The 12,969-nt window shown below is 36.0% G+C and overlaps 1 protein-coding gene across 2 annotated transcripts in view; it reads right to left on the bottom strand.

The window, feature by feature from the left end:
• The window catches only part of veph1 (ventricular zone expressed PH domain-containing 1), a 135,401-nt gene that overhangs the window by 16,932 nt on the left and 105,500 nt on the right, over window positions 1–12,969 (bottom strand). For both annotated transcript variants that reach the window (XM_079874379.1, XM_079874378.1), the window contains one exon: window positions 10,682–10,816. In XM_079874379.1, the coding sequence (XP_079730505.1) occupies window positions 10,682–10,816 (135 nt within the window). The remainder of the gene's footprint in view (window positions 1–10,681; window positions 10,817–12,969) is intronic.

Here is a 12,969-nt window from a genome sequence, read left to right as displayed (position 1 = left end):
ATGTGTGACCGCATTATGGAGAATGATCAGATATTTCTATTATTAAATTGTGTTCGTTCAAACGTTTGGCCAGCCTCAGAGACTGGTAGACAGGCAACAGACAAGTGACCAATCCTGAATGAGTCACTACACAAGAATTCCGGGCTGAGAACGCTTTGTAAATGGCCGTGCCGAACCAATCTCAAGTGGAAATATTATTTGAAATGTTCCTTACCATTCTTAGAACCAAAAAATTACTTTTGTTTATTATTGACCGTGTCTCTTCAGAAGACTTCATATGGACTAATTTTTCGATGTCGCTATGAATATTTTGTAGTGTAAATGTTTTACTTTTTTTAAAAGGAGGGGGAAGAAATTCATAGGTTTCATTAAAAATTTCTTCATTTGTGTTCCAAAGATGAATGAAAGTCTTAAGAGTTTGGAACAGCATGAGGGTGAGCAACTGATGACAGAATTTTCGTTTTTGAGTAAACTATCTTTTAAAGAAATAGTTAACCAAAAATAAAAAACACAACTTGTGTCGATCACTTATTTCTATACAATGGAAGTGAATGAGGACTGATGTCGTCAAGCTTCAAAATGACAAAACACCATTAAATTATCATAAGTTGTCCATATGACTTGTCTTTTGAAGCCACATAATAGCTCTGTGTGAGGAACAGACTGAAATTTATGGCATTATTCATTGATAATCTTCTCCAGTGGGCTGTTTACAACGGTTTCTTTGAGAACTGTATCAGTCTGATTTGTGAATGAATCATTCAGAAGAGTTCTGATATGAAGGAAGATTTGTTGACCAATCCAGCATTAGTCATTTTTTCATGAACATACCAAGTAGTTGCCATGATTTTTAGTGATTAACCACTTAAGTCACACAAAGCTATCCATAAAATTCTTCTGTGAAAGAATCCCTATAAGAAAATATATCCCCCTATAAGAAAATTTTGTACATTTTAAAGTTAAATTCATCAATCTGGTGCACTTTGAGAGTTCAATTTAAAGCTCCAACCCATGTTCAGTGAGTAAATTGAACAAAAAAAAAAAGCCAAACAATTCGAATTTAATACAATTAATTTTATATTATTATTCCTAAGACAGAAATAGCCATATATTCCATATGGCCTTAAAGGCTATTCCTTTAAGAGGGTCTGATTGTCTACTTCCTGCATTACACACAGTTTCCTCTAAGGCGAATAAAGCCAGGTCATCAGTCATTCCAGCCTTCTCAGACCTGAGGCTCAGAGAGATGAATGGCAAGGGTTTTCACCATCTCCTTCAGCATGGCAGCGCATTACTTAGATAAAAGGTAAGTGACACTGTAAAGCCGCCTTTTCCAATAGACCAATACTAAATTTGTTTTCAACTTTTAAGAGAAGAAATTGCTTCAAGGAGCCTGTTTCACATTTCTGTTGACTGGTCAGTTCTTAACAGACACCTAAAGCTTCCATTACAACCACATGACACAAGTTGTTCAGACCCTATAGAAATCTGACACAAGGGATAGACCAGACTTTAATTTTCACCTTCCCTGTGAGTGACTAGCACAGGCTTGGCATTTTAGAGCTTTTCTTTCTCTGAGTTCAGAACAAAGGGAGATGAAAGACCATCAATCCCACATCTTATGTTTAAATTTGTCTTCATGCTTTCCTATAGATTGATGCAGGACATTATCGAACCCCCGCAGACAGCCTTTCTGGCGAAGAACAGTCGAGTCATCTTACTAGTGCTCTGCCATGACTTATTTCACGCCAACTAAATCAGTGTAAGAATTGAGCAAGAAATGTAATGTGCATTTGATTATTTGTGCCGTATAAAACCTTTCAAATAGTACAAATGTTAAAATGTATGTTTTACAGATGAGTTGAGTACATAGATCTAAACAAGGACCATGTGTGTGCATGAGCAATAGTTTATATTCGCACATGCTTGAGTCCAGTAGGGGATATTTGTGCTGTGGTTTATGTTCCTTATTAAAAGCAAGGCTCAAAGAAATCTGAGCTGAAGAGGATTTGCCCAAATCATTCACTCTAATATAGTGTCCTGAAAACCAAAATTAGGTTGTAGGTCTGTTTTGAATAGGTTGTGAATAGCTGGGGAAAACTATGGTAAATGTAAAAAATAGAATGTAACTAGCTATATAAATAATACATTCTTAGGATTATATAATATTATAACAATATAATATTTGGCCTAGTGTTTGTTTGGTCTGTTGCTAATTCACACTTCTGTTGTTGTTAATGCATTTTGACATTAAGACTATGCCTTGCTAATAATTCTGTATATTGTTGCTGGGCCTATCCCCAACTAATGTTAATATAAATACATTCTGAGGACTTTTTGTTACCTTTGTACAATAAATCAGTCTGGTTGAACACTGGTCTAAGGCAAAATATCAGCCATGGCTGTTTGTCATGGTTGGATGAAGGCTATTTACAGAGATGTTAACGGCAGGTACAGACATCTGTATCAGTATAAATATATATATTAAGTTGTAGACAGGCCATGTGCTGGTGACGCATTTGCACATGTAGACTTTCAAAGATTAAATCTCTCAAAAAATCAGCAGAACACTTGACAAACTTATTGTAAATGATAGTTAAAGCTGATGTGTGTCATTGTTTGGATGGTAAAATACTTTCTCCTATCTCAGTTTAATGCACAGAGACAACTTTAAGTAGCCATTTCTTAGGTTGATTTCCCACAAGAGTGTAAACACTATGTCTCTGTGGCGCTATCAAAACATTGCTCTATTTGTTTGAGCGGCCCAATATGTCAACTTCTGGCTCCACCAATAGCGTGACTGCTTATATAAATGACACCATGCAGCAACTGCATTCAGATGGCCAGCTGGAGAGTGTGTGGTTCACTTATAAAATACTTTGTGAGCTCAAAACACTTTATTTCCACATATCACATCACAATTTCAAATATATTAGACATTACAGACTACCATACCAAATGGACACAGTTTAGAAGAAAAGCAACTGAAGCCATGTGACCCACAACAAGTTGTCATGGACCCAATACATATCTTGATTCATTTTTGTTGAAAATATTTGGTTTATACCTTAATATTTAAAAGGTGTCAATGAGAGCAATGACCAAATAGCCATTATAGCCAATTAATTAAATGAAAATATTCAATGCAAGAAAATCGATTAATATTTTATATCATCAAATTTAGCATACTGTTTTCACTAAATTAACATATTCAATGTAAATATTCAATGATATGCATCAATTTAACTAAACAAAAAAACAACAACAAAGAAACTAATATTTACTTATAGTTTTACTAAAACAAATGAATATATAAAAAAGTCACTTTAGAAGGATGCCGCAAATTAATCAGTGCATCAGAGTTTTGAATAGATTCACTGAAATTAACTATTTGAACTAATTCACGGAAATTAATCAAACTTACCAAATCACTATTATTTGCAATGCAATGCAAAAAAAATTAAATAGAGATTATATTAAAACATCTGTTTTAAAGGCTTAGTTCACCCAAAAATATATATATTTTTTAATGCTTCAAAAAGCTTATAAAGAATAGGAGCTCAAATGTATGAGAGAACCAATGAAGTTTGTTCTCACATGTCCTGTTTAACATATATGATGTGCTCGATGCATGCATGTTGGTCAATGTTTATATGTGAATAAAAGTCTAAATTGTTCATCAAAGTGTGTCTCCCCAGGTTTCATTAAAATACCTTCATTTGTGTTCAGAATATAAACGAGTAATTAATTACAGAATTGTCCTTTTTGGGTGAACTATCCCTTTAACTATCATGAGACAAACAAGGTTTATGAAATGTCTAATGGCATACTCTTTTTTTATTTTTATAAATTTCAATTAATAAGAAGTGCTTTAAAATCGTTATAATTGTTTATTTGTATGTTTTAAGGATGGAGAAAGAGCATTGTCCAAAACAAATGGTCGTTGCTATTTATTAGTATTTGTTTCAGTTTATTGTTCCTGGATGTAAAAGCCTTTACTGTGCATTGCTGTTGACTGATGTGTGTTTGATGCCATGTCTATCATAATGTGCACGAGAGTGTTTCATGTTTTCACTCTTTTCAAAACTGAATCTATAAACAGATGACTCAAAATGACACAAGATGATGAGTGTGAAACACAGCAAAAGATGAGTCAGTCAGTTCAGTAAATCACAGAAAGAAACGACTCATTGATGGTTGGTGAATAATTAACAGAGGTCTCCAACAGCATTTAGCATTCCCGGAAGACCATTTTCACTCTTTTTCTGATTCAAAATGTTGGGCAATTCAGGTTGGCAGCCTGCCAGTGTTGGGATTCTTGGGAAACAGAACTGAACAATGGGACTGCGCTATTCTAGTATGTCAAACGAAAGACGTCAACACCAACCTTGACTCTCAAAAGCCCCAGTGTACATGTTCACTGAAAACGCTAAGCCCCAGATGTGCCAAAGCGTCAGGGGAGAACCACATTACCACAGGGCCTACTACATGCTAGCTAACATGTCATCATTATCCTGTGGAGACTGGAAAAGTAAGAGAGGTCCTTCTGTTTGAAATGGATACTATTGCAACACCCAGTGTCCTTTTATAGAGCCTCAGTCTCCCAAACACGCAACACAAGCACATATACACTCACACCGAGATGGTAATAGGAAACCATCCACAATCAGTAAAATGCATATTGATATGCAGGCAAAGGAAACTTTCTATATTCTCTAAACAGATTCATTTTTTTTTTTACTATTATTTCGGTGTGATCTATCATTAGCAATATGACACACTTATAATGGCTTCAAGATGTTATGTGGTGAAAATTCCTCTAAGACCTCCTGCAATTTTTATTTTTCTGTCTACTTCATTTTTTTTCTGAGTAGAGAGAAAAAAATAATAATTACAAAGGCATTTTACTGGCAAATTTCTCTCTCTCTCTCTCTCTCTAGCATGTGGCGTAAGACCCGATGCCTTCTTACATTTAAATTTCCACTGTCCACTCTGATCTACTAAAATACAGGTTCACACACACAATTTTTGAACATTGAAACTTATTTAACATTTTCACCTTATTGCACAGGAAAAAAAAATCTTTTGCGATGATCCAATACATGGACATTTATCTCACTATATAGGGTCAATTGTCACAAAGGAACCTGTAGAACATCTTGAATAACTGCTATGGACCCTTTACACAGACTGTGATGACGTGTTTCCACAGTTATAAACATAACAGTAAAGTTTTTTCATATTTTCATTAAAAAATAATAAAATAATAATACACATTTATAATGCTACTTTGTGTTAAATTACCTTGGCAGTAAACGAAAAAAATGAAAAACAAATTAAGGCGAGACACTATGAATAGGGTAACATTTTCAATGAAACTTTCCCAGTTTACCTACATTAAGATGAGAAAAAAAAATGTATTACAAGTTTTCTGTAATTTAGTGTTTAAATATTCAAATTAGGCATTCTCTAATTAAATATGCGCTAATTTGCATAATATATTTAAAAAACGAAATCTGAGTATTGGATAAAGCAGGTTCAAAATTATTTTTTCATTGTGTTCACATATTAGATGGGGAAAAAATTACAGAGGGATTTATGGATATCTACTTTTGTTATCCTGTAAATCAGAATATACTGTCAATAGCCTTAAAATTTTGATTTTTGCCAAGTTTTTTGGAATAAAATGTTATATAAATCAGGCTAGGAATAATATAAATCCCTCTGTAAATGTCTTCATAACATAACTAGGTACAAAACTGGAAAGTTTGGTGTATAGGTGCTACTGAAGTGGAGATTTCAGACTTGGAGTGTGAGAGAAAAGTCATTTTTAGAAAACAGGCTTTAAAGTCCCTGTGAACCGGAAGTTGCAAACGACTTTTCTCCAGTGTTGTGACGTATTTCCAAGTGAAACGGAATATTGAACAGAGGGCAGGGTTTTACTTAGCGCTCCTCCTCTCCATCATAGCAGACTAACGATTTGAGGGGAGTGGTTAAGCGTTTTCAACCCAAGCCATCAAACCTACGTCATCAGAAAAAGACGCCATTCCAGACCGGAAGTAACTTTTCAGATTTTGATTAAAGATTACCATGGTAAAAAAAATGTTTTTTATATTTACTTGCACGGATTAATTGTTCACCACAAGACTAGTAATATGCGCTAACAAAGTAAACAGGGTCAATTTTGATTTCACGTGGACTTTAAAGATTTACATCAGCCAATGAGATAACGCATTTAGAGTTAAATCCCCCCTTTTACTTTCACGATTGGTTGCTGATAAAAAGGAAATGACCATATTTGGATCCGACAACATTGTACTGTAAAATAAAGACCTAAATGTGTATTTCGGACTTTTTATCACCACAAGTCTGAAAGAAGACATGTTATTGAAGACAAATATCCCAAAATCTCAAAATAGACCAGTAAAAAAAAAAAAAAAGCGATGTTTTTGCCTGCCGTGTCTCCCCTTAAAGCTGCTGCGAGGCAAATTTCACATCATTCGCTTTTCTGACTGCTGTAATCAATCTCTAGATATTTTTTCCCTCTTTTTGGAAAAATCACATTTGTTTTCTTCTGCCATTGGAGCAAATGGTAATACAAACATTATATTTGATGTTGTGTCCCATTCACCACTATAGAAGTTTACTCAACTTGACGACTTCTGCTGAGAACCCTGGAGATGTGAGGGTCCATTGACTCAAACAAAGTGTGCCCATGAAGCAAAGATGGCACCATCTACATTCTGTACATTCATGCAGAAGCCGGACGACTACCTTTGAGATGAATGGAAATGTTAATGAACACTAAATCATTTCTGAACAAGTTTTTGCAGTGCAGTTTCTAATGAGAGTTTTTAGGTAGACTAGGAGGAAGCTTTGCATTATAATCATTAAAGTATGTCTACAAGAAAAACATACCTTTTTTCATGATACGACCCTTTCAATTTTAGTGTAGGCCAGAGAACAAATCAAAGGACAAGTTAGGGGTTACGGCATCAGTTAGGGGATGTTTATGAGTGCATTCAAGATGGATTTGCTAGTGTCCTGCCTCGTATTTTTGCATCTGCCAACGCAAACAGATTCCATATGTGTAGTGCACACAAAGTTCTTTGCTAGAAGTTAAATGACCCCACGTTTAGGCAAAGGGAGGAAGAAAAGGAAGACAGCATAAAGACACAAAAGACACCAGCTGTCCCATGTAATTATTCCAGACGTGACATTTACGATGTTTGAAAAGATCAACCAAGCACTCAGATTTACATGGCACCATGAAGAGGAAATGACCTAAGGTAAACATCCCAGTCTCAGGAGCTATCACGACCTCTGACCTCTCACCGTTTGCATGACGTGGCCATTTTCCACTATAACGGAGGGAGTATATGGAGCTCTGTGATGTAAAATATCTACTTTCTTTATTGATATCCACAGAGAAGTTTGATTTGTACAGCAGAGTTGCTGTCATATACACATTTTAGAAATCTATACATTCTCCCCGAAGGCATAAATGTAAGTCTTGATACGGATCAGACAGAGTTTTCGTACCCTGCTGGGCCACTTCTTCCTTAAATGTGTCCTGCAGAGAGGAAGAGGCAGGATGACTGATTGTTCCTGCTTACATAATCTAACCTACAGTTGGGGATTCTCAGCAGAAAGCAATATAATAATAATTTACTTCACTGTCTATGTATATTACGCTCACCAAGGCTGTATTTATTTGATCAAAAACACAGTAAAACAGTCATATTGTGAAATACTATTACAATTCCAAAGAACTGTTTTCTATTTAAATAGTGTATATTTATGTAATTTATTCCTGTGATGGCAAAGCTGATTTTTTAGCTCCCATTTCTCCAGTCTTCAGTGTCACATGATCCTTCAGAAATCATTTTAATATGCTGATTTGGTGCACAATAATTTTTCTTATTATTATTCAATTATTATTTGTCTTATTATCAATGTCTTATAAGTTATAACTTTATAAAATGTTATACTTATCCATGTGTTTTGCTGTTTTGTTTTGATTTTGTGGAAAGATAAAAAAAAAAACACACACATTTAATCAGCAAGCGTACATTAAATTGATCAAAAGTAACAGTACTGACATGTATATTATAACAACAACAACAAAAAATCTATTTTCAAATAAATTCTGTTCTTTTTAAGTTTTTTTAAATAATCGAATCTTGATTTCCACACACACAAAAACGAATTAGGCAGCACTTTCAACACTGATAATAATAAGAACCATTATAAGTAATTGAGCACCAAATCAGCATATTAAAATGACTTCTAATCAGATCACATACAAAAAGCATGTAAATACAGGGTGTAAACTTTATATATAATGCTAAATAGAATGTATGAAAAAACAATGAGTGAATTACATTAACATTATCAAGTGTCTATCAGAGTTAAGTTTAGTTCTGTTTAGTTTCATTGTGTTTTGGTTTCATTTACCCCGTTCTCGTTTTGCCTGTGTTCCCGGTCATTGTTAGTTTCCATAGTTACTCATTAGTTCCACACCTATTCTTAGTTCTGTTAATTTAAGCACCTAGTTTTCTCTGTTCAGTTTTCGGTCTTGTTTTGGTTTATGTGGTTTCCTGAGTGTTCTTAAATAGTGGTAGTTAAAAATTGTTCTTGTTGAATTCTCTCTCGTTTGTACTGTACAACGTTGTGCACAACGTTACAGTGTCTGATTTTACCAGTAAATTAAAATAGGGTCTACATTATTATACTGGATAATCATGCACTGCCATTAAACATTAAAAATATTTGACAATACTTTTTAAAATGTACAATATGTAATCTAACCAGTAACAGAGCATGTGTCTAACACAAATCTGTATTTTCAGCCAAGCAGAATCATGAACATTTTTGTTCTATTATCATAAGAAAGACAAAACAACACTATAAAAGAAATTAAAAGTAGTCCAAATAGCTTGTGTGCCATTTTCCAAATCTTCTGAAAACATACAATAGCTTTGTGAGTAACAGACCAAAATGTAGAACCCCTGATAACCCTTGTTGTTGCTCTCAAATCTTAATTTCATTACTCTAAACTGGTGCCATTTGGCATGACTGTGATTGCATACCTTCAGAAGAATTGTCCATAATAATTTAAATCGATAAAACTCGATTAAAGGTATTGCGGAGGATTTTCCCGAATTTTTGAAAAAAACCGCTCTCTCCACTTTTTGAAAAAATGCACATGCGCAACACTCTACCTGCTCCTGAGAGGGAACGCCTATTAAACGTATGCACGAGCTAATCATAGCTTACATTAACTTTTACTAGCAGTGATTTTAAATGGATTTCTCCAAATAGCATGCCAAACTTTACCTGTCAAGAAACTTCGCGACTCAACCTGTGTTTTGAGCGCACGCCATCGTGTGAATCGTGTGCACGAGCACGTACAACGGCCTTACGTAAACATATCACCAGAATGATTGACACTTAGGAGGACCAATAGTCTTGATGATCCACCCGGAAAAAGAAAATCCTCCGCTATACCTTTAAGCAAGGTCATCATTAAAGTCTGTAGTTTTGAGATGTATGCGGCTCATGCGCAAAACATGCAGCAGACACACAAAGAAAAATGAAGCCAGCGCGCCATTGTTACATATTGTAATTGTAAGTGTATTAATGTCTTCAAGCCATGCAATGGCAATGTTTCGCGAAGTTACACACTAAACGTGGCGCAAAAGCAACGAGTGTAAACTGTTTACACATACATCAATGGCGATTTTTCATACAAATACTTGGTATAGTTTGGTCTCTAACTGAAACAAATATGCTTTTTCTGCTAGTTGAGACCTTTTCAACGATATATGACAAGTCTATCTGTTATGTAGGCTACTTTGATTTTACAGATCACATTTTCATGTAAAACAGTTCTATTTTTCACGTTATGAAACTAGAGCACTTCTAATTATGTCAGCAAATTTAAAAGCACTTGTTTAGTGATGGTCATATTCCCTATATTCACTGTAAAGCCAAACTTCAAAGCTTTAAAAATACATCTATAGTTTTAGTTCTTCTCTGGCCAATGAACGAACACGGTGTGTTTATGATTCAGGCTCCATCACAAGTCAGAAATCAGATTGTGGATCTGTCGCATTAAAATATTTAATCGAGTTCCTTTTGCTTGAAGATCAGATTCATCACGCCAGTATGGGGACGAAGCTTGTCATAGGTCTGTGCAGAGGAGAGTCTTTGCTGAGGATCTGTCGACGAGGTCGTCACAGTGGATTGTCTAGTTGACAGGATCTCTGCAGACATTCAGGGCTGTGGTTTTTAAGTAACATAATAACTTAGTAGCACTCCTGCTTCGGATTTAAGAGGTTAAGGTTAGCGATTAATCGATTAATTGATTGTTTATTTAAACAGCGATCGATTATGGGAATTTATGTAAATTGACATCCATACTTGGAATATAGCACATGAGTTGTGTGGACCACTTTGATGGTACCATTTTGTCTTTTTTTGAGGTGAACAATTCCCTTGAAACATCATGGGTGGGTTAAAAGCAGATGGGCTGGAGTGTGAGGTCAAATCTAGCTTCATTTCTCAGGTAGAGGGAGGTGCTGACTGAGTGGATACATGTTGGTTCATATGAGTGTGTGTTTGTGTGAATGACAGACAAGACAGAGAAAGCATAAAAGAGAGATGGTAGAGACTTTACCTTCTTGTGAGGAACAGTTGTCTGGGTCATGGCCAGCTCAAAGCTGTGTGCTCCCGTCAGCTGTGTTTTCTCCCAGAGTTTCCTCAGCTGCTGTACACACTCGTCCTGACAGCACAACGCCTCGCTCACTTTACTCTGCACACAGACAAGATACACTGCTAGCTTGCCAAGATTCACGCTACTCATAATTAGAGGTTTGCAAAGGCAAGCATTACATTTGCTGCTGCTTATGGTAAGATAAGGTTAACCTCTAAGCCAAAGTATTAAACATCTACATATGTAACTTGTCCCACACCAAGAACACCCTAGAATCCATCATAACATCCATCATAAAATGTCATAATCATTTGTTAACAAACAAGTAAACAAGCTCATTTTTTCTGCATTAAATTATTACATTGTTTAAATTAATACCTTTTTCGCTAACTGTGATTTTGTATATGTACATTTCTGAAATACATAACTTAGACAGTTACCTCTGAAAACAGATCGCTCTAAATTGATCAACTCATGCATTTTCTGTATAGCTGCTTTGAAATGATGTGTATTGTGAAAAGCACTATACAAATAAATGTGAATTGAATTTAATTTAATTGAATAACCCTCAACCAACTGCCTAGAAACCACCTAAAACACAACCGCACAGCAACACCCTGGTAAATAGCAGGCTCATTTTGTAAATTTACAAAAATAGTTTAATTTGAAAGTAGTTAAACTATAGTCACTCTACTGTATATCAACTTACCGATCTGTTTTGCCCTCTCCATTGCTATAGTTGCAACGTCAATCAATGCAGTTTAGAGGTAGGGTCGGCAGTTCGTTTTATAAACACTTTTTGTTATACCGGTTGAAACTCTCTTCACATCCTAATAGCAATCAATAATAGAAGTGGTCTACATATAGCCTGGTTAAAACCAGACCATTCTCAGTAGTAACTGAGTTATGGTCTGGCAAAGCTTCATTAATAACTCATTTCCAAAGGGCCGTCACCAACGGACGTCGCTCAAATGCCTCTGGGCGCAATTGGACAGATCAATCAGAGCGATCGTCATCGTGTAAAGCCATATGCTGCGTCCCAATTCGCCTAAGTTACACTACGCCATAAAAGTATGTACTCTTTTTGTGAAGAAAAGGTATTTACTTTTGAATGTGTAGCAAAAAAGTAGGCAAGCTTTGGGACATGCTACTTCGTCATATTTATCAGACGGATCTGTCGCGTGCATCCTGTCACGTAAACTGCCCTGTCAATCATCTTGTCACAGTTAAAATCCTCTATTAAATCTAATTTAATTTCCTACCGTTTCGGAGAGAAATGTAGTAGCACGTTCATCTGCCAGTGGGTCTTTCATGGAGACTGTCCTCATGTGTTTGCAATTTGAATATAATAATGCATTTAAAAGTTCGTGGCTTCACCAACGGACGTCGCTCAAATGCCTCTGGGCGCAATTGGATAGACCTAAAACCAATCAGAGCGATCGTCATTGTGTAAAGCCCACCTCAACATTTCTGATTTGTGCCGCGATTTCGACGGATTAGAAATCGGCTTGAATGAGCTCTTTGCCACACTACTTGCAGAGCAAATCTAAATTTGCCGGAAGTTGTCTGGGTTTTCCCAGGCTAGTCTACATATTAAAACATGTGCAAATATCTTCTGTGGAAGTCTCAGGACCAAAACATTTGCATCCAATTATTGCATTCGCTCCAAATGCAATGATACGATGTCCTACCTGCCTGTCAACATATGCATTTCCATACTTCCGCACACCCTGCTCGCGCCGACATCACACGTCATCAGCACGTTAAAGCTATGCTTAGCTGTAGACAGACAGTTACCGAGCGCCACAAATAAACAGCAGCAGCCTTTTACAGTACCTCCTAAACCAAAACAACAAGCTTATGCTGCTTTCACACCATGTTGTAACCCGTGACGTTCTACCCAGAGCTGTTCACATCCTCAGACTACAATTTATGCGTTTCTATGATAACACTATCAATGCAGAAATTAATCAGCAGTCAGGTGGTACAAGTAAGAGCTCTGGAAGTTGTTTACGTTGATTATTATTGTAATGTTATATGGTTTGAGACATGAGGTAATTTAACTTTGTCTCTCGTGATGCTTTGCAGACTCTGCTGTGTGCATTCATGTTTTAAAGGGGGTGTTGCTTTGGAGACGCTCTGAAGGGAGGGTGGGATCCCATGCTTTCAAAGCTAACTTACTGTTGCTAACCGCTCAGCAATTGCCTACCACCAACTACCACAAATAATATTTACAACTGTTATTTATTCCC

The sequence above is a fragment of the Squalius cephalus genome (genome assembly GCF_949319135.1).
Source record: "Squalius cephalus genome assembly, chromosome: 6".
In the NCBI taxonomy this organism is placed as follows: domain Eukaryota; kingdom Metazoa; phylum Chordata; class Actinopteri; order Cypriniformes; family Leuciscidae; genus Squalius; species Squalius cephalus.
The sequence above is the reverse complement of the archived record's forward strand: the minus strand, read 5'-3'. Positions and strand labels throughout refer to the sequence as shown.